The sequence below is a fragment of the Lissotriton vulgaris genome, chromosome 2_1, assembly GCF_964263255.1.
Source record: "Lissotriton vulgaris chromosome 2_1, aLisVul1.2, whole genome shotgun sequence".
Lineage (NCBI taxonomy): Eukaryota > Metazoa > Chordata > Amphibia > Caudata > Salamandridae > Lissotriton > Lissotriton vulgaris.
The window spans coordinates 852,176,155-852,199,445 of NC_141687.1; the positions used below are offsets into that span (position 1 = coordinate 852,176,155).

The 23,291-nt window shown below is 42.8% G+C and overlaps 1 protein-coding gene and 1 long non-coding RNA gene across 6 annotated transcripts in view; one reads left to right on the forward strand and one right to left on the reverse strand.

Annotated features, from left to right (window-relative positions):
- MLPH (melanophilin) overlaps positions 1-4,196 on the forward strand; it is a 398,235-nt gene extending 394,039 nt beyond the window's left edge. For 4 of the 5 annotated variants that reach the window (XR_015308428.1, XR_015308425.1, XR_015308426.1 and 1 more), the window contains 2 exons: positions 1,160-3,817; positions 3,913-4,196. Coding sequence is in view for 1 of the 5 variants with exons in the window: in XM_086956304.1 (XP_086812430.1) it covers positions 1,160-1,183 (24 nt within the window). In the remaining 4 variants the exon portion in view is untranslated. Of the gene's footprint in view, positions 1-1,159; positions 3,818-3,912 lie in introns of those variants that run through there. The other variant, XM_086956304.1, reaches the window with a different exon arrangement.
- Positions 1-23,291, reverse strand: part of LOC147731290 (uncharacterized) — a 201,067-nt gene that overhangs the window by 10,513 nt on the left and 167,263 nt on the right. The window lies entirely within an intron of this gene.

Sequence of the window (23,291 nt, forward strand, 5' to 3'; positions counted from 1 at the left end):
AAAAGTATAGAATGGGCATAAGGGATATGCAGTTAAAGATTAATCCGAGTTACAGATTGCAATTGGAAATGAACAACATTTATAAGCCTGACATTATACTTTCAGCATGACCAGGTCTGAGCTTTCCTATATCTGTGAAGTTTCTGAAAAGTACATCTCAGCACCTTATAAACAACACTTTTGTTTAGCAGTCCATGTAAAGATATAGGGACATTTTCTTAAAATAAAATATTGTCATAGACGTCCAGTAGGTTTGATTCCCAACACAGCCTGTCTTTTTCTCCCAGTAGATCACACCTTGTCAGCGGAGTTACACCGCCATTAGATTTCACTTTACTAGAACGCAAATCTCGAAAGTCGTACTTTCTTTACTAGACAACAATTTCCCCACTGGATCAGGCTATTTTCAGCTAGAGCACACTTTGTCCCCCTGGAACACTGCTACCTCTCCTATCACAGGTATACAGCTATGCTATATCTTTTCATAAGACATCCACCCTTCACTCAACCACACTACACTAATCATCAATGTTAGGACATCCTTTCCACAAGGGTCCACATCATTAGAGTAAACCTGCATTAGTAAATAGTGTTATGCAGCCATACGCCTGCAAGACCTTGCATGGAGCGAATACATTTTCCTTAAAGTATCGAGCTATCCTGACTTTACATCAAAGTTTGCCTCAACACACCCGTTTCAACCTTGTATCTTCCTCAAAACATATTGTAAAATATTGGCAGTTATAAAGTAGGCACATGATTATTGGTTTTGCTGGGAACACACCCCTAATCAGGTCTGATGTTATTACAGTTATTTAGTCATGAGTTAGATATGTTGCCAGAAGTCTATTTTTTGGTCTGTCTGAATGTGCAATCTGTGTCAAATTATTCCACTCAACTGTGCCTAAAAACCATGTCTTTTAAAATGGAATTGCTTCATAGTCATGTATCCAACCCCTGCTACAAGTGAAATAGAAATATGAACTATATAATCTGTTTACTTACAGTGTCAGCAAACTGAGATTTGATGAGTTTGGAGCCTTTCTTATTGGGGATTTTCTTATGGTACAAAGCCTTGATTAACTATTTTTGATTGGTAGAGTGAAGAAAACAACACATAATTATTGAATAATTAACCTTATGGTTCGGTGTCTTATAGAAACCTGTTCTCACCCATCGATAAATTACAAGAAGATGATTATGGCTCCGATGAGATGATGGACTCCGATGAAAGCCCCCCATGTATTGGTCATCAATGCTCAGCACAAAGTGCCTTTATTTCCTTCTATCACCTTCCTCCATCGCTCACTAATGTGAGGTTGCTGCCATTTGTCTTTGATCAATGTGGTCATTACCTGGTGTTACATGTCTTCACACATATCATCATAGAAGTGAAGGGACAGTGTTGGCTTTACATTTCCTATCAGGGGCCCTTCTCACCCACTGCTGTATTGCTGTGTCCCCAGAGAACCAATCTTGAAGAATCCTCTTGTACCATTGCTTGACTGATCATCTTGAAGGATCTTTTTGAAGAATTGTCTTGAATGATTGTTTTGAGTCGCCACTTTGAATGATCATTTTTGAATTTCGTCTTGAAGACCTGCCCTGAAGAGTTGTCCTTAAAGATTGCTGACTGTACCCAGCATAAATATACACTGACTGACCCATATGAAATACAACCAAGCCTTGCAGATGAAGAAGTCATTCATTTGGCTCCGCTGACATTGAATGGTCACCAGGCTCCAAAGTCATCATGGCAACAATGATGTACAATTTGAGACTGATTATTGTTTTTTCAGAATTGTGATTCATCTGACAGAAAGAATAAAAGAGGCACAGGAAATGAATGTATTAGTGGAGACAGAAAGAGGAATCGTGAGTCAGGGACCTTTGAAGTAGGTGGATACGCCTACCCACATGCAGAAATGCTCTTAAAATGCATCTGTTGCCCTAACACATCAGCTTCTATTCAGAGTCTGGAAAAGGCAATGGTTAAACTGCTACTTTGGAGGACTATCTTGAATTTGGAAGAGCCTAATAATTATTATAGGATTACAGGACTCATAGTCTATAGAAAGGTATTGAAATAAATGTGGCAAAGCAGCGTCTGACACTCTAGAAAATGCACTCTTTCAGATGAAAATCAGGCGTACTTCTGGAAAAGATATAAGACAGTGATCCTTCTATTTTATGTCACTGACAATTTACCGAAAACATTTAGGTGAAGATGAATAGAAATCCTATTCCAATTGCACTTTCTCTTGCCCTTTGATGCAGTTGATCTTAACTTCTAGTCCTGCATTTCAAGAGAAAAAAGCAGAAGCAAATAACTCAGCTAGTAGTAAGCCTTCCTGAATGAAAGAGAGTTGTGCAAATATGACCAACATTTATGTGCCAAACTTCCACTGCCTTACATTTGGAGCATTTTAGTTATGTTTCCAGTATTCTAGTTACCTATATATTACTGTTTTAGTCAACCTAACACTAAATATTACCTAGTTCTCATTTCCACATAGTGATAGATATTATTAATTGCTTTCCATATGTTGATTATCTTTGTTGACATCCATATAATATAATTGCTTTCCATATGTTGATTATCTTTGTTGACATGCATACAATCTCATTCCTTGCTTTATAGTTTCAATTAACTGCTATGCTTTTCTATTCATGGATTTCATCACTTTTGTACAGTCTAAACCATTTAACTTTTCTGCTCTATTGTCTCTTTACTGCATTTTATATTACTTACAATATTTGATTTGTGTTTAGAAATTCACATGAAATTGACTTAATTAAAACTGGAAAATGCACAATCATCATACTTTGAGCATCAATGGTTCTTTTATACATAGATCATATAATTGAATAGAGGTTTACTATTTAAAATTGCTAATATGAAACTCAAAACTGGCTCAATGTCCCAAGAAAAACCAATCAAATAGATGCACAAGTGTACTGCAGTGATCTGGACTAACATCCATGCTTTTTCTGAGGACACATACCTACTCACCAATTCAATTCAATGTTATTAAAATGTTGGCTCGCTAATGAGGTCCACTTAAAATACACACAATTATTGTATAGATACACATTAAAATACAAACTCAATTCATTGCCATCGTAAATTGAATAAAATACTAAACAAATTAAATTCCAGCATAATTATATCAAAGTTCAATGAAACACAGGATTTACAACTATGTAGCAACAGCAGTCTTAAATTCAAAGAAAGATCATCATCACTAAAAGTCCCCCTTCAAAGCCAATTCTCAAATTTCCATATCATTGAGAAATAAAAGGTCTACGAACACATTAAAACCAGCAGTAGACCCAGATCTAAAAAAGAAACAAAGATATTCATTAATGGGCAAAAAACGTAGATTTAAATTCATATACAGTTTTTTAAATAATAGGGTACAATACAACATCGACTTCATAATAAATCTAAGTTAAATAAAATGCAACGTGCAGTAGCAGAAAATTATAAAAAAGACAGATTCTAAATGGATAGAGGGACATTTGTGACTAACGACTGTTTTTACCTAGAAATGATGAACAGCAGCAAGATATGATCCAATTCTATATAAAATGCATTTAAATAACAGCAGAAACATGTAAACATTTAGGATAATATACAGTATCAGCTTTAGAATAGGACAAGTTTTTAGATAAGGTGTATTATATAGCGGCAGAAAATTGTAAGCCCGACGGAGTTCCAAAGAGCAAATTGGCAAATTCATAATTAAGGTTTCATTCTTCCTTAGCAACAGCAATTAAAACAACAATTTAAAATAGGGACCAGCATAAAATAAGGGTAATAAAGGTTAACATATATTCATAAACTCCTTAAAAAATTACAGAATTTTATACACACTATTTCATTTTTCTGAAAAAGAAGAAATTCACGAGCTGATGATAAATTCTTGATGCTATTTTGCAAAAACATAGGTCAAAGCCATCTGTAACGAAACTCAACTAAAACTGGGCAAACAAACAGAATGTGATCCAGATTCTGAATGTCGAGATTACTATGCATTACTATAGATTTCATCACTTTTGTACAGTCTAAACCATTGAACTCTTTCGCTCTATTGTCTCTTTACTGCCATTTTATATTACTTACAATATTTGATTTGTGTTTGGAAATTCACATGAAATTGGCCTAATAAAAACTGGAAAATGCACTATCAGCACTTTGAGCATCAGTTCTCCTTTTATACATTGACTAGCGGCCCGTCCCGACGTTGTCCAGGTATATATTGCTGCTGGCCAGTAGTATATTGTTTTGTAGGATTTCGTTTTGATAGCATTTCTTATCGGTGACAGGCCTGTGAAACGCTCCGATTCACAGTGCACTGCTGATGCACTTAAGAGTGCGCGTTCAGTAGTCTGTGAACTCGAGTTTCCCTACTTTATTTTTCCTTGCAATATTATATAGCGCGAACTCGACAACATGGCAGGAGCACAATTTACATTACAGAAGAACACATTCATTTGTGGTAGGCACGGGGAGACAAAGTGATTTGCCTGGAATCACAGGATGTTGAGCTGATGCCGAGATTCGAACATAGCTCCCCAGCTCTAAAGTTCGCAATTCTACAACTTGTGGCGGGAGGTGTGTCTAAAAGTGTATGTCGGTGCTGGCCATCAATGAGAGAGACCTGTGCATTTTTCAAATGGGTGGTGAAAAAATATGAGTATGTTGCTGGAGATGTGGGCCGCCGTGCCACCAATGTACTTACCGGGGGAGGGTAAACACCCATTATTCCGCAACTTTCTTTCCGCATACCATCACTCCGCATACTTTCATTACGAAAGTACTATGACTCCGCAATGCCATTATAACGCATGGCATTACATTTTATATGCTTTTACCACCCATACATTTACAACGAAAATCGTTGTAAATGCATGAATGATAAAAGCATGTTTTTTTTTAATGTTTGGATAAGGTAAGTATGGGTATATGTTTTGGGGTACTGAGGAATATGTTTTGGGGTGTTTGGGTATTTTAAGGGTTCAGATATAGTTTTGGGTTATGGGGTACAGGGGTAGTTTTAAGGTTTAGGGATAGGTATGGGTTTTTGGGTACAGGGGTATTTTTTAGGGTTCAGGGCTAGGTTTGGGTTTTGGGGTATAGGGGTATTTTTAGGGTTCAGGGGTAGGTTTGGGTTTTGGGGTACAGGGGTATTTTAAAGGGTTCAGGGCTAGGTTTGGGTTTTGGGGTACTGGTATATTTTTAGGGTTCAGGGCTAGGTTTGGGGTTTGGGGTACCAAGGGTATTTTAGGATTCAGGGGTAGGTTTGGGTTTTGGGGTACAGGGTTATATTTAGGGTTCAGGACTAGGTTTGGGTTGTTGGGTACTGGGTATTTTTAGGGTTATGGGGTAGGTTTGGGTTTTGGGGTACAGGGGTATTTTAAGGGTTCATGGCTAGGTTTGGGTTTTGAGGTACAGGGGTATTTTAGGGTTCCAGTACTTGCTAAGTTGTCTCCTGTTGCCAGCGCTGACCCCCTTGACCAGCGGCCGGGCTTTGCTCCGCCATAACTCTGACTGCAGCGACCGGCCGGGCTTGGCTCCGCCGGTCTGCCTACATCCCCCAGGATCCCACGGGGGGAAGTGACGACACCTGAAGCAGCGCGCCAGGCGGCGCATAAAGCATCGTCAGGGGCCGAGTTCCCCGTGTTCCAGTACTTGCTAAGTTGTCTCCTGTTGCCAGCGCTGACCCCCTTGACCAGCGGCCGGGCTTTGCTCCGCCATACCTCTGACTGCAGCGACCGGCCGGGCTTGGCTCCGCCGGTCTGCCTACATCCCCCAGGATCCCACGGGGGGAAGTGACGACACCTGAAGCAGCGCGCCAGGCGGCGCATAAAGCATCGTCAGGGGTCGAGTTCCCCGTGTTCCAGTACTTGCTAAGTTGTCTCCTGTTGCCAGCGCTGACCCCCTTGACCAGCGACCGGGCTTTGCTCCGCCATACCTCTGACTGCAGCGACCGGCCGGGCTTGGCTCCGCCGGTCTGCCTACATCCCCCAGGATCCCACGGGAGGAAGTGACGACACCTGAAGCAGCGCGCCAGGCGCCGCATAAAGCATCGTCAGGGGCCGAGTTCCACGTGTTCCAGTACTTGCTAAGTTGTCTCCTGTTGCCAGCGCTGACCCCCTTGACCTGCGGCCGGGCTTTGCTCCGCCATACCTCTGACTGCAGCGACCGGCCGGGCTTGGCTCCGCCGGTCTGCCTACATCCCCCAGGATCCCACGGGGGGAAGTGACGACACCTGAAGCAGCGCGCCAGGCGGCGCATTAAAACATCGTCAGGTCCCTCGTCCCGCGAGGATGCGCGCGGGACGCGCCGGACGAAGCCCGGACAAAGGGCGCACAGTCTAAGACTGGCCACGACTGGACTGGACCAGGACTCTAACAAATTTGTGCCGTGAGTTATTTGATCTATTGAGTCTTTGTTATTGACTGCCTAAGGGTCAAAGGGCTCACACTTTGACATCTGCAAATTGCATTAGCTCGCTATATTTTATTAGGATTGTTTAGCTCTCACATGTCGAAACAAAAAACCCCCATTTCCCCTGCCAACACCATGGACAACTATTTAGTTCAGGTGGTGGCAAAAATAAATAATGAACGGAGGTCCTCCTTGGGACTTAGTGTTTCACCAACATGTTCTCAAAGAGAGAAATCGGGTTTGACCGTAATGGATTCTGATACAATACATGTCATAGAACTACCTACACATCACAATATTGACAGCTCAGTGTTAAATGTCTCCACGGTATCCATGGTTTCAAATCTAGACACAAATGTTGACATAATAGCGGGGGGTGATCTAAATATCTCCCAACATGACTTAGAGATAGTCGAGGAATGCACCTCTCCACCAACGCCCGTCCCTGCGCCAAGAGCAGCAAGAGGAGCCACTAAGATTCCCCCGAAAAGAGAAGGATTGCGGTCTAGTAGGAAAAGGCCAGCAACCCCCCCCCAAAAAAAAGTGTCTCAGAAGGAAAAGGGGAGGAAGGGAATGGCAGTATAGGATGGGACGATGTCATTATGAACAAGTTCATGGGTATGCTGGATACCAAGTTAACCCGGATAATTAAACCTCTCCTATCTAAAATTGATCATCTTACTGATAAAGTCAATAAATTGGAGACCCTCTTAAAAATGACTAATGACAGTGTGGGGGAAATACCGAATCTGATAATAGGCAAACTCGATGAAAAACAATTGATGGGAAACATACCAGGGGGAAACATACCAGGGGGAATAGAAGACACATTAGCCCCCATTCAGCCAACTAGACCAAAATCTAGTATGCAACCAAACATTCCTATAGTTATGGGCCCCCCAATAATCCCAGGGAATACTATAGTTCCTGATTTTAATCTAGAAACAAGCCCTGTGGAGCTAATTGTAGAAGCCTCACCCCTGATTCTTGTTCTAGCCAATGTGCCACCACTGAATATAGGCCAGATCGAGTCACCAGATTCCCTATTAAATAAAGCACTGCAATGGTTGAGCAATAACATGCACATATCTCCCTGGGGCAAACAAAAGCTGTCAGAAGACTTGTTAACAGCAAGAGGGGTAAAGTGGATAGGGAATAAAGCTAAGAAATTTGAAGGAGACTGTGTTGTACTAAACTTTAAGGGTCCGGAAGTATTACCAGACATCCTGCTTAAAATCTTCCCCCCCAACGCAGATCGGCAGAAATAATACCACTCACTTTGGACTTCTTCTACAGTAGAAGAGGACTTGTGACGAAGCCAAGCATACTAAGGACCAAGTGGTCAGTTGTGGGAAATAGAAGGGCTAGGGATATCCCTATCTGCGATTGGGGGCTTAATTTGGAAAATCGTTTCTCGGCTTTATCCAATCTAAACAAATGCGATTGACTCGCAAGGTTTAAACCTTTGTCTCCCAAAATGCAGAAAATGCAAACTAATAGATGGTTAGACAACATGGCATGTACACAACCTAACAAGCAGATAATAGGTTCCAGGGAATTTCGAACCTCTATTTCTGGAGAGTTAGACAAAGAACCAGAGGGTACAAATAGAAATAGGGAACCGACAGGGAGCGAGACTGTATTGACGGACGGAGAAATAATAATTGCTGAGCCTGACGTAAATGTAAATAATGCGGAGAAGGGCCAGATATTGCCATATCAAGAAACATCATTTCTGTCCCTTGTCTCATGGAACATAGCAGGCATAGCAAATAAGATAACTACACCAGAATGGGTTGATTTCATTGACCAACAGGACATCATTATGTTACAAGAAACTTGGTCACTGAACCCAACTTTTCGCCAGGGGTACCTAAATTTCTACATACCGGCAACTAGAAATCGTTTAGGACGCCCCTCTGGAGGCCTATTAATTTGGATCCGTCAGTCACTGAATTGCTCAATAACACAAAGATCTGTACCAACCAATGACATTCTAGCACTTAACATTAGATGGGAAAATGGTCAAGAACTTGCCCTGTTTAATGTTTATGCCAGGGGGGTGGCTGGTGGTAAATCCTCAGAGGTTGTAACCATTCTAGAACAGAATATTGAAATGTTAACACTCCAATCTCACATTATAGTGGGAGGGGATTTTAACGCCACCTTTGAACCCTTGGGTGAAGAGGATAGGATTCTGTCTGAGGAGGAGGACACCAAGTGGGGAATACCCCAGTTGGAGGTGCCTGTTATTAAAAAATGGAGTGCTGTGGCAATTCAGCTAAAGAGTCTCTGCTTAGCAAGAGGATTGAGAGCGGTAAATGGGCGCTCGCCTTCAGATCTAAAAGGGAGCAATACGTTTGACAACGGTCGAGCAGCTAGCAGAATTGACTACCTGTTATTAGATGTAAGGGCTTGGAACAAACTACTAGACATGGTCGTGGAAGAAAGATTGGAAAGCGATCACAACCCCCTATGCATGACCCTTTATTCCTACTATGAGACTATAGAGCATACCAATAAAAATGAACGGGTGACACAAGATGTTGTATGTTCAAACAATCATCGCCACCTGAAATGGAGAATGCTGATAGAAGATGTAGCAAAATTAGAGGCCCTTAAAAAAACAGTAGTAGATGAAGTAAACAACATCAAGTCCCATCATGGGAAGCTTATCTTCCAGGACTACATGATGGAGGCTCATAAAAACCTCTTTAGCAAACTTCAAAGCTTCTTCATTAAAACAGTAGATTTAAATAAAATCAAAAAAGAACAGCCAAGGCAAAGTTGGTATGACAAGAGTTGTAGGTTGGCACGACTTAATTTAAGCACTGAACTGAGAACAGGCAATGCCACAGCAGCCAGGAAGGCGAGAGATAATTATAGACAGACTCAAAAACAAGCCAGGAAACGCTGGGATGAGGAATGCTGGTATGAATTGAAAGAGGCTTGTGCAGCTAAGGATTCTAAGTTATTTTGGGCCACAGTAAAATGGGATAGGGGAGGGATAGCTGCGCAGCCACAAAACTATGTTGCTAAAAATAAATGGACTGAGTTTATCCAACCACAGTATGCCCGAAATCCAGCCCATACTTTCGACCCACCCCACCCACCTGTCTTTTTCAAACAAGAACTATTCAATGAAAAAGATGTTAGTAAGGTCTTGGATTGTGTAGTGGGGGGAAAAGCTCCGGGCATGGACGGAATTCCGGCAGATGTTTTCCTATCTGACCGGAACTCATGGTGTACTTATTTTAAATGGTTGGCTAATGCAGTGGCTATGGGAGGGGAAGTGCCCGCTTCATGGCAGGGAGCGGAAATCATCCCCATATTTAAAAAAGGCGATAAAACCCTGGCTAAAAACTATAGACCCATCAGTCTTATTGATACAGCACAAAAACTTATGGGGCGCTTAGTCCAGAACAAACTGCAACAATGGATTGAGGAAAAAAACATACTGTCACCCTATCAAGCAGGGTTTCGTCCCTTGACTAGCATTGTTGACCAAGTCTTCTACTTCATAGCTATCTATTGAAGAAATGTCACACTAAAAAAGGGGACATTGTATGCTGTTTTTGTGGACCTAAAAGCAGCTTTCGACCTGGTCCCAAGAGAAAAACTGTGGAAGACCTTGGCTGATGTAGGATTAAGCCAGGAACTGCTTACCCTGCTAGTCCGCCTTCATGAAAACAATTTTGCTAAAATTAGGTGGGGCAAGCAGGGAGAAGTAACAGAGCCCTTCCCGGTGGAGCGAGGGGTAAGGCAAGGATGTGTCCAGGCGCCAACATTATTTTCAATCTATATAAATGGCATTGTGGATTATTTAAAGAAATCCCCAAGTGACGCCCCAATTATAGCAGGTTCTCACGTTCCCGTCCTAATGTTTGCGGACGACACGCTTTTACTTTCACGCACACCGAGCGGTCTCCAAAAAGTGGTTGATGCCTTTGGTGAATTTTGTGATAGTAGGGGCCTTGAATTGAATACCACCAAAACTAAATTCATGTGCCTAAACCATCAGTCCACTTTTAAAGGTGTAATAAAATACAAAGGCACTCCGCTAGAGAAAGTAGATGCTTTTTCCTATCTAGGCATTATTTTACAGGGCAATATGAAATGGAAATCGCACATTAACACGGCAGTATTGAAGTTTAGCCAGCTTGCAGGCGTAGTTGCCCTAAAACATAGAGCCTCGCTGCCAAAACCAATAAATTGTGCCCTTGAAATTTATAACATGAAAGTATTGAGCGCCTGTTTATATGGATCCGAACTGTGGGGGTTTTCAAATCTGGGAAAGTTGGGGCGGGCAGAAAATAGATTTTTGCGAGGGCTTGTAATGACCCCTCAAAGCACACCCATAATCCCATTAAAACTGGACCTTGGCAGAAAAAATATTGAGGACATAGCTAGGCTACGGCCACTTCTATATTGGAGACGTTTGATGGTGACCCCAGAGTTAAGCCATTATGCTACAGCCCTGTCAGATGTTGTTAAGTGTGATCGTTTTCATTGTATTGTATGGCTAAAAGAACTACGGGGCCTTCTTGCAAAGTTAAAACTGGAACACCTATGGGGCAACAAGGATGTGGCTAGTTTCCCTTCGAAAGCGAAATTGAAAGAACTATATTGGGAGATGGTGTATCTAACAATGTTTTGTAAAGGATCCCAATCAAACTTGTCATCTCGCTTTTTGGACATAAAAATGTATCCGTCATGTGAACCATATTGGGACATAATCGAACGCCCACATGACAGGAAACTATATTTCCAATTTCGCGTTGGAACACTACCAGTGAATGCATTTAAGAAGCATTGGTCTGCATCGTGGGATGAACATTGTTACCATTGTAAGGACCAAGTAGAGCACATTTCCCATTTGTTGTTTTGCTGCCCATTATATACCAGCCCTAGGCGTAAATGGTTAAAGCCAGTTTGCTTAAACATTGGTACCCGCAGCCAATCGATAGCTCTTAGAATACTAGAATCTGACTGTTCTATACCATTTGTAGTTGCTGTAGCAACATTTCTTGCTTGGGCCTGGGTAATCCGCACTCGCACTTTATTGTCAAATGTAACAAAATGAAATATGGTTGCCATGTCCTAATTATTCTGTCTCTTGAAATGTTTTTTATTAAAAATAATTTTTTATGAATTAAGATCACATTTTTATCATGTATAGCATTCGACTGTCATTGTTTAATATGTGTTTTAAAAAAGTATTTTTAGCTACAGTATTTATTGTAATAGGGTTAGGAAGGTTGCTTTTATGACAAATGTCGAATAAAGCTTTGAAACGGTTCATGGGTGGTTTTGGGGTACAGTGGTATTTTTAGGGTTCAGGGCTAGGTTTGGATTTTGGGGTACAGGGGTATTTTTAGGGTTCAGGTGTAGGTTTGGGTTTTGGGGTACAGGGGTATATTTATAGTGTTAAGATGGGTTAGTGTTTAAGGGTGTTGGGGTATTTTAGGAGTAAGGGTGGGTTATGATTATGGGATGCAAGGGTATTTAAAGAGAGCAGGGTGGGATTAGCACACAATATGAGACATGGCATGAAGGGCGGAACGTACCACACGCCCCCTGCATTTGTCACGTCCCCAGCACAACGCAGACACGCCCACAAGGGACTACTTTGCTGGCACGGTTCTTTTACCTTTTAAATGTATATGGTGGGCGTCTGCATAGCCTATGTCCTTCTGCTGCAAATGCCCTTTCCAACGCTGTATTGGGTGTTGTGATTGGTGCTGTGGTTCCTGAGATTACCCGCCTCAAAGGTTTGGGCTCTCTCTTTATTATATTAGTATGGATCATATATTTGAAGGGAGTTTTAGTATTTAAAATTGCTAATATGAAACTCAAAACTAGCTCATTGTTCCAAGAAAGACCAATCAAATAGTTGAATGAGTGTACTGCGGTGCTCTGGACTAACATCCATGCTCTTTCCAAGAACACATACCAATTCATCCGATTTCTGAACAAATAATCAAGCTGCTATAAACTACTTTTTCCATCCTGAGGCTGTGCCACCACACCATAACATCTCACTTGCTTTGATATACCAACACAATCTAATCGGTGGTTGCCAAGGGACACTTATCTGACACTAAGAAACGTAGGACCAGATGTGTCAAGCAATGCTTTTGAGATTCTAAAATATCGAATTTGACTGATTTGCTATTTTGGAATCGCAAAATGCAATGTATGTAGAATCACAAAATATTTTGCAATTCCTTAACATTCCCTAATAGCCAATTACAAATTGCTATTGGCTATCAGGGAATGCATTCCCATTCATTCCTATGGGCCTATAGGCAATTCAATGGTGAAGTCGAGAAAGTCATTTTTAGAAGGCTAGCTTTTCCTTTCCTGAAGTGCCTAGAGGCTAAATTTGCATTTGATTTCCCACTTCTGCCAGCCAGTAATTAGCATATGAATATGTGTGAAAAAGTTGTGAACTGCTTCCTAGGAGCAAACATTAGGCTGACCTAAATGGGCAAACATTAGTTCTCTAAACCTCCCAGAATATGCAGGGTGGTGCGCTGTGAACATCCTTTTTGACGTTACAATGTCAAATCCAGCTGGAATGTCAAATCCTGTTTTACATGTGAGCCGGGTTTACATATAACGCTGGAGGTGCCCTTGAAGAAAACAGATTGCCAAAACAATTCTTGTGTTTCTACTGTCTGGTTACTGGAACCCCTACTCTTCTTCTCCCAGAGGTCTATGTCTGGGTTTTACTTAAAACATTGGACGCACACTTAAAAGGAAGGAAAACGGTGCAAAAACAATTCTAGTGTATCTACTGTCTGGTTGCTGGAAAACCCTACATTTGTTCTGCCAGGCTTCTGTCTCTGGGATTATTGTGGGTACAGTCTCACACTGGATGTTAGTGTTGAATGTGGGAAGGCACTAGGATTACTAAAGTACCCCCCCACCCCCACCCACACACCTAGTCATCAGAGCCCAAGTTTAGTGTGACTGAAGACTTTGGCCTTCTTAAAAATGCCCAAAGTGGGTAACATTGGCCCCGGGAACTTTTACCCTATGCCAAGCATAAATGTTGCAACTCTAGGCATGTACTTCAGACCACTCTTAGACCTGAGGAAGATCAGAAGAGAGCTGAACCTGCTGTATGCAACCTAAGAAGAGCCCTGTAGGGATAGACCTGTTCTCTCTTGTACCCAGGATAAATAAATGGATCCCAAGGGTCATAAGGCTGACCTCCTCTTCCTGTTAAAACTAAAGGGGCAGAAAAAACTACAAGAGGCCTTTTCCTACAACTGCCTAGGTGATATGGGCAACCGGACCTCGACTGGACCCTGCTGTTGGCCTTTGCCTGACACCATGTGAGTCTTTAAGTGCCTCTCCTGAAGTACAGGGTTGCTTTAGAAATGTATTCCTGTAGTAGATTAGGACTTGAAAGGAATAAAGACAGAAGGTAAAACCTTTGACCAGGATGAGCCTGGTTGGTGTAACCGTACTACGCTGCATTGCGATAAGTATCGAATTGCACCTAGGTCCTAGTCTACTACAACCAGAGAATATCATTGGCACTTAATGCTTTTTGGCACTATTCCTACTGATTTTTTTTTTACACTTGTATCTCTGATTCCCCTTGTTAGATGTTTATCATTTTAGTTTAGTTTTGTTTCTTAGATTTTATTCTATTTGGATTGAGAACTGTATTGTTTCACATTTCGCTTTTTAAAAACTTTTTTTGTTGTACATACTTTACACATTGCCCTAATTTACGCCTGTATGCTCTATGCCATAACTGCCAGGGGTGTTTGAGCGCAGGCTGATTTAGTGACTTTGAGGGTTTACCCGGATATGGTCTGTGAATATTCCTTGAGGTGGTTAGACACCAACCACAAATTTTGATCCACTTTCTAACACTTACTCTTTTGAACTACTTTCCACCGCTCTGTATCATACCTCTTGAAAGACCATTAAAACGGTATTTTTCTTAGTTCTTGCTACCTATTTTTTCCCACTCCTTATAGTTTGCCCATACCCCTACCCCCTCTTTGGACTTGCCGTACTCGGCAATTTTCGTATTTCTGTATGGGCAGGTCACAAGGGTTACCAGGAAACTACATTTGTAACTTATTATTATTTATATCCTATTGACTTTACGTCATAGTGCAGCTTTTATACTGATCTAAATCTCCTCCATCCTACAAGGTACTACTTTTTTACATAACATTCCGATTTCTGAAACTATCCAGAGGAATGCATTGTTGAATTAGTGCCTTTAGTGCCTTTAACTTTTTACATTTACTACTCTGCTCCCCCAGGTCCTCACAATGTCAGTAAACACCCCTCTCATAGTTTCTCAATTACTAATAGCCATGACTCTACATTGTCTCATCCTAGTTTGGGTCGATAGCCCATGTTGAAGAACTCAACTCCAGCCCATTGGTCGTTGCCTCTTGTAATACCCTTAGTGTCTGGACACTCTCCCACAATTCCCTCCCACTTCGCCTAATCAGCAAAGACCCTATACTTGGTCTTACTTCACATTACTAAAGACCTATTCCAGACGTTGCCCCATACAACTCCCGGCCTTTGCTTCACAAAGTTATCCTCTTCATTTCTCACATTTCCCTTTCTTCCTCTGCATCTTGCAATGATAAACTTATATAATGAGACTTCTAGGCAAGTGTGAAATCGCCCCCGAATTTGTGAACGTTCACGAGTGCAGCACTACACTAGTGTGCCATCGCCAATCAACTGCGTCCTATTACTTGACCTATCTGCATAAGTGTTAAATAAAATAATTATAGCCTTCAAAAAGCTCCAAGCCTGCAGACCAATTTGGGGGGATGGGAGGGAGGCGGACACGTGTTGGCTGTTGAACAGTCTAGCATCCTTTGCAGCTCTTACCAGTAAATAGGAGACTGGACAAAGAAAGCACAGCTAATGAACCTTTTTATGGTAATGAACTAAGGAAGGTTCATTATAAAGAAACCTGAATAATGTTATAGATTTTGTGATGTCATTGTAATTGCGTGGTGTTGTGCACTCAGCTGTGCTTATTATTACTGTTGTGTGGGCTGATAGACCATAACCCATGGAGCTATGAATACATATATACACCAATTAGTTGTCTCAGCAAACCAGTCTGAGGCAATATAGGGGTACAGCAGGCCCAGAGGGTCCTTTTATTTAATACTTAAGTAGTTTGTGTAAAACCTGTAGAATGACATCTTGATTTTCAGCAGTGCTGCTTCAGCCTTTCATTCTCGGAGATCGATACTCTGAGTAATAGTATTGTGGTAATGTTTACACCTGTTATTTATAGCACAACACAAAGACAACTTTATGTATCAAGTAAAACGTATATTTTTCTTCCTCCTTACCTGCCAGAGATGAAGGTAGCTGAACATGTAGCTTCCTCAATCCTTCATTGGAACCTATCAAGATACCAAGGTTTGATTGGCCCTCCAGTAGCGTGAACACAGCATGACTAAGAGCCTCCAGTGGTAGAGCTGGTCGCATAGATTTTCTATGACAAATCCCCCTCACTACTGTTGGGGTCCAGAGAAGAGTCGTTCATTACCTCAAATGAGTACCTATACCATTAGAGTTTCAGAAGGGTGTCTTCATGTCTCCTATAGAACAGTGGCAGTTCCACTCCATGAGGGGGGCACTCATGGAGTGCCCCCCTCATGGAGGTGGAGCACTGCCCCCCTCCCCCACACAGCTGCAGAAAGCTGGAAAGATTAAATGGTAATGAAAGGATTTTTTTTAGTTTTCATGCTTTCGGCTAAACTGAGGGGGCAGGGAGGGACCAGTGCATCATGACAAGTGGACCTTTCAGTGTGAATTGGGCATGTCGATTTGGCTGGCTACCTTATTATAGCCACACAGGAATGCACAATTCAACCTCTCCTACCCACTGTCATAGACAGCCGGGTTGGAGAGCAGGTACGGGACTTCAGTACTCTTGGGAGCGCTGAAGCAGCCTGTTCCAACCAATCCAGACACTTCTATCATGCAGCATGAGAGCAGTTTTTGGATTGGATAAGAAGCTGCGAGACCTTGCGCTGGAGGAGTCTGGAGCTGGCTGGAGGAGTCGGGAGCCGGCTGGAGAACATAGAGGACAGGACTTGCTGCATGCTATTTTAAAATGGAAATGTTTATTTGTATATTATTTAATTTTAGCTATGTTGACTCACCATTTTCGTGGGTCACCAACCGCCACTACTAGAAATGGACCCTTGATGGAGTCTCAATTGATGCAGGAAAAATACAGTTATGGATGAATCTCAGTGCATGTCGAGTGTACTCTTCTCAGCAGTGTAACTACGTTGGTCTCTACCACTAAGAGCTCCATCTACAGTGATTATAAGCACAGCAGCTTCCAAAGCCCTCTAGAACAGAACTGTCATGCACCTATGCATAAAAACATCAAAGAAGTGCTGAATGTAAATGCAAGAGACAACATTGCATAACCACTGAGAATTTCTTGGCGTAGCGTTCTACCATTTTCAGTTTATCTGTGCTAATACAGAATTAGTTCAATCATATGTAAATCCGTATTGACCCTGCTTCAAAGGAACAGCCTCACCTGAATTGCTGGCCATCCCACTTCTGCAGTGGGGTGCAAACAATCCCACCTACATTTTAGCTTTTTTGGAACTAACGGTTGAGGTACAGATTCAGTACTTAGCCAGTGCAAGCTTGGGTTGCACATCTAAGCATTCCTCTCATGCTAAGAGAAGTTCACATTGCAACAAAAAACAAGCGTTGGCAGAGCCAATAGGTCTCGTCTATGTTTTATTCATGTTGTACACTAGTGTGGCTACTGTCCGCATGGCAAATAGGTAGTGTGGTAAAGGAGAGTAGCCTGGAGTGTTATGGAATGGCGTAGAGAGTTGTGGGGTGGCGTAGAGTGAAGGGGTGTAGAGTGTCTTGGAGGGAGTAGAATGTTGCAGAGTGGAAGAGCATACAGTGGAGTAGAGTTTAGTGAAGAGAGTAGAGGGCATGCAGTAGAGTAGAGTTGAGTGGAGTAGAATGTCAGAGAAAAGTAGAGTGTTGTAGAGTGGAATGGCATAGAGTGTTGTGGAGTTGTGTAGAAGGTGTTGCATACAGCAGAGTAGATTGCTGTAGAGCAGAGTGGTGTAGAGAGGAGTAGTGTAGGAGAGTGAGATAGCATACAATGGAATAGAGTGGGGAGTCGAGTGACGTTGAGCGGAGTGGAGTAGTTTGCTCTAGAATAGAGTGGAGTAAAGAGGCATGAAGTGGCATAGAGGGGAGTAGTGTTTTAGAATGGAGTAGAGTGTTCTACAGTGGAATGACATAGAGTGGACTAGAGTGTAATGGAGTAGAGCATCATAGAGTGTAGTGTCATAGAGTGGCCTAGAGTGAAGTGGCATAAAATACAGTGGTGCAGAGCAGATTGGCATAGAGTGCAGTGGCACAAAGTGCATTGGTTTTGAGTAAAGTAGAGTAGAGTGCAGTGGCGTAGAGTAAGATGGTACAGAGTAGATTGAAGTGAGGTAGAGTTCAATACTGCAGAGTGGAGTAAAGTGGTATAGAGCGCAGTGGTTTAGAGTGCAGTGACGTAGAGCAGATTGTTTCAGAATAGAACAGTGGTTTCAAAACGTTTTTGACCCGCGGCTCCCTTGGCCCATTGGCCATTACTTGTGGCTCCCCAATTTTACTTTTTTTGGAGGGTGGGGTGATGTAAGTCTGGTGTCTGGAGTACTTGGATTTTTCTCTCTGAAAATAATTGAGATGAAGCTGATGAAGGTATTATAATCATATACGCAAGGTTTTTCATATGACTAAGACGGCGCCTCTAATATAATATTCCTATTTACATTTCTTTTCTCATGCCTTTTTTAGAGTACCCTCTCAAACTTTTGCATCCCACTTACAGTGCTAGATAGCACCCCTATGGATGTAGGCTCCATTGCCAAAGTATTTTTGTGCTTGAAGAACATTTGCATGCACTTCCATTTCTACCGAGGTCATACGTGGCAACACACCTGTCTCAGCAGGGTGACTCACAATTTTTTAAAACACATACAGCTTTATTTTTGCTGTCTCCTCCCTAAAATTTTCTCCAAAATAATGCAAGCCAAATAAATTCCTCAGATTTTTTATTTTTAAACGTCCCTCTTTCTTTCTTCCAAATGATGGCATTATGCCGTATATGGTGTTTTACTTCCCAGTGCTCAAGGAGAGAGCAGGTCTGTCTGGAAATGTGTGTGTACTGAAAGAAATGTGTATTGGAAGTACATATGGTTCGAATACAAGTGTCAATACTTAATAATACTTAAAGTGCTTTATAGACAGGACAACTGTACTTTCCTGATAACTTGCATTGGTGTAAAATGCATTTGGAAAAAAACGAAACTATTAACAAGTTTAACAAAATGAATCAGGGACCTTCCACTTACACTGGGAGAGTTGGACAGTGGGTATCTAGTGAAATATGAAAGTCATCTCCCTTGACATGACATCATATAAGCACTACATTTACAGTTTTAGGCATGTCACTTACAAATCATTGTGACTACAAAAAGGCTTTGGGTCCGACCACAGGCCAGCCTGGACCTCAACAATTGTAAAACAGAAAACAATGGCCAGCCTGGATATTTTGATTTTAAATTAGGACTCACACAGCCCAAAAAGTACTGCGTGACCGCGCTATTTACTTAGCAGCACATTTATTTCAATTCTTAAAACAGGTTTCAAGCTCATATAAGCATGACATCAAAAGAAAACCACTGTCTAAAGCAATCGGGTCACAAGCAAAAACAAACAATTGTGTGCACAATCAATACAGTATATGCAAACGTGAATACTAAATACTCAAAACAGTCACATGACACCACGTAAAATTTAGAATATGATACATACAGCCTAAGTTAATTACATTCAAAAAAACATATACAACATAAAGGAAAAGAGACCAGTCCTTTAACTGAAATACCAGGGGACAGGCGGAATCGGAGATGGAGAAGAATTGCCTGCCTGTCACACAGAACCTGTGACTAAGTGTTCAATCTGGTTGCACGAAAGGGCCCACACAGGTGGGATCAATTAGTCCCTGGCTGCACCCTTCTTTGTTGTCACAGGCTGGGAGTCAACACGTTTCGAACCTGAAACAATTATAGGTTCTCCTCAGGACGGGGACTGGGTACAATCTTAACTGCACTGCGGGCAAAGGGAATTGCGAGAGTGGAGGTAGACTGTAGAGCAGGACAGTTTTATTCTGATGGGATAAGTGATGGTATCACTTAGCACGGAGCGCCCGCCAAGCGGTGCGCTGTGGAGGAGTCACAGAGTTCACATTCCTTGAACAAGCTGCACGCCGTAAATGAATGGAACCGGCTGGATGCAGAAGCAGGTTTAAGTTTTCTTTCCACGCGCGGTGGGGATTAAATCTGCCACACGGCGCCAATATAGAAATACGGAATGAATCCAGGAAAAGGCTGAAGGCGTGCAGATCGTCCTTCCGCACGCCTTCAGCCTTTTCCTGCTAAGTAAATAGCGCGGTCACGCAGTACTTTTTGGGCTGTGTGAGTCCTAATTTAAAATCAAAATATCCAGGCTGGCCATTGTTTTCTGTTTTCCACTTACAAATCATTGACATCATGCGTTTAGATCTAATTAGTTTAACTGAAGCCAACAGACCCTTCAACATTAAATTCATTAAATCATTAAAGTGCTTGTTGTGTGGCTTCTCTGGCTAGGTTTGGCAGCTCCCCAGGGAGCCAGAGCGCACAGTTTGGGAACCACTGGAGTAGAGTGGAGTGCTGCAGGGTAGAGTGGAGTGGTGTAAAGTAAAGTTATGCAGAGCAGATTGGTATAAAGTTAATTGGTGTAGAGTGCATTGGTTTTGAGTAAAGTGGTGTAGACTGCATTGGCATAGAGTGCAGTGATGTAGAGTAGAATGGCGTAGAGTGTAGTTGCATAGAGCATAGTGGACAGAGTATATTGCAGTGGCATAGAGTTCAGTAGCACAGAGTGGAGTCGAGTGGTGTACAGTGCAGTGGTGCAGAGTGAAATGGCATAGACTGTTTCAGAGTAGGATGAATGGGAGCAGAGGAGAGTGGTGCAGGGTAGATTGGAGTGGTGCAGTGTAGAGTGCAGAGGTGTATAGTGATGTAGAGTGAAGTAGCATGGAGTGCAGTGGTGCACAATAGTTTAGAGGAGCATAGAGTGGAGTGATGTAGAGTTTAGTGGCATAGAGTGCATTGGCGTAGAGTTGAGTTGTGCAGTGGCGTAGCATGGAGTGACAGAGTGCTGAGGTGGCGATTACAGTGGCATTGAGTTCAGTGGTGTAGAGTACAGTCTTGCAGAGTAGGGTGTCTAAGAGTGCAGCAGCATAGAATGCATTTGTGCAGAGTAGAATGGTACATTGTAGAGTGGCACAGAGTGCAGTGACATAGAGCGCAATGGTAGAAACTGGCGTATCATGCAGTGGTGTAGCGTGCAGTGGCATAGAGTACAGTGGCATACAGTGCAGTGGCGTACCATATTTTAGAGTACAGTATAGTAGTGTAGAGTGCAGAGTAGTTGACGTAGAGTCCATTGGTTTTGAGTACTCTGCAACACTCTATGCTATTTCAATTCTATCTACACCACTTTAGAGTAGAGTGACGTAGAGTACATTGTATCAAAGTAGAGTGAAGTGGCGTGGAGTGGGAGTGGTACAGGGTCGAGTGCAGTGGCATACAGTAATGGTGTAGAGTGCTGTGTTGTGAAGTGGCATAGAGTGGAGAATAGAGTAGAGTAGCCTAGACTGAAGTCATGTAGAGTGAAGTGGTGAAAAATGAAGTGGCACATAGTAGGGTGAGGTAGACTATACTGGCATAGAGTAGAGAAGAGAGGCATAGAGTGCTCTGTCGTAGAGTGTAGTGGTGCACAATAGATTAGAGGGGCGTAGAGTGGATTGGCACAGAGTGTTGTGAGCAGAGTTTAGTGACGTAGTAGAGTTCTTCGATCGTAGAGTGCAGTAGAAAGGGGTAGAGGAGAGTGGTCCACAGTAGAATGAGGTGACAGAGTGCAGTGACATTGAGCTCAGTGGCAGAGAGTGCAGTGTTGCTGGTTATCACAGAGTAGCCTAGAGTGCAGTTGAGTGGATTGGTGTGTAGTGGAGTGGCAGAGAGTGTTGCAGAGTAGAGTATTGCGGAGTATGGTGCAGTGGTACAGAGTAGATTGGTGTAGAGTGCATCCGTTTTTAGTAAAGTGGAGTTGAGTGCATTGGTATAGAGTGCAGTGGTGTAGAGTACAGTAGCATAGAATAGGTGGAGAGGATTGGCACAGAGTAGATTGTAGTGGCGTAGAGTGGTCTGGTATAGAGTGGCATAGAGTGCATTGTCGTAGAGTGCAGTGGCACAGAGTGGTTTAGGCTGGATTGGGGTACAGTGCAGTGGTGTTGAATTGAGCATGTAGAGCGTAGTGGATTAGAGTGCAATAGAGTGGCATAGATTAGAGTGTTTCAGAGTATAGTTAGGTGGCATAAAGTGCAGTGGCGCAGAGTGACTTTGTGCAGATTTGAATGGCGTACAGTTCAGTGGCAGTGAGTGCAGTGTTGCAGAGTAGAGTGTCGTAGAGTGCAGTAGTGTAGAGTGATGTTGAGTCCATTGGTGTAGAGGGGAGTGGCATAGAGAGTTATTGAGTACAGTATAGTGGCGTACGGTGCAGTGGTGTGGAGTAGATTGGCGTAGAGTGCATTCGTTTTGAGGAAAGTGGTGTAGAGTGCAGTGGTATAGAATAGGTGGAGAGGAGTGGCACAGGGTAGATTTCAGTGGCTTAGAGAGGTGTAGAGCAGAACGGTGCAGAGTGGAATAGTGTGGCATAGACTGCATTGTCATAGAGTGCAGTGGTGCAGATTACATTAGAGTGGTTTAGAGTGGATTGGGGTAGAGTGGCATAGAGTAAAGTGGTGCAGAGTAGAGTGCAGTGGCGTAGAGTGCAGTGGTGCAGAGTAGAGTGATGTAGAGTTCAGTGGTGGAGAGAGCAGTGTTGCAGAGTAGAGTGGCATGGAGTGGAGTAGTGCAGGATAAAGAGCAGTGGCATAGAGTGGAGTGATACAGAATAGAGTGGCGTAAATTGTACTGGCATAGAGTGGTGTAGAGTAGAGTGGAGCAGTGTAGAGTGTAGTGGCATAGAGTGCAGTGTTGCAGAGCAGACTATCTTAGAGTACAGTGGTGTATATAGAGTGGCATGAAGTGCATTAGCGTGCAGTGCAGTGGCATAGAGAAGAGCGGTGCTCAGTAGAGTGGCATAGAGAGCAGTGGCATAGAGGACAGTTAGCTTAGACTGCAGTGGTGTAGGGTGTTGCAGAGCAGAGTATAGTGGCATAGAGTGCAGTGGGGCAGAGTAGATTGCCATGGAGAGCATTGCTTTTTAGTGAAGTGTCGTAGAGTGCAGTGGTTAGAGTAGAGTACAGTGACGTAGAATAGAGTTGTGCAGAGCAGAGTGCTGCAGAGTAGAGTGCCGTGGTGCAGAGTGCTGTGGCAGCGAGTGTAGTGGCCCCATGTGCAGTGACGCAGAGTAGATCATTTCAGAGCAGAGTGGAATGGTGCACAGTAGAGTTCAGTAGTGTAGAGTAGAATGGTGTAGAGTGAAGTGGCACATTGTAGATTACAGTGGCCTAGAGTGGACTGGCACAGAGTGCACTGGCGGGGAGTGGAGTGGAACAGGGAAGAGTGCATTGGTGTTGAGTGCAGTAGCAGAGTGCAGTGTTGCAAAGTGGAGTGGCATAGAGTGCAGTGGTGCATAGTAGAGTAGTGTGGGGTAGAGTGCATTGGCATAGAGGGTGGTGTGGAGTAGAGAGGCGTAGAGTGGAGTGGTGCAGAGGGGAGTGCAGTGATGC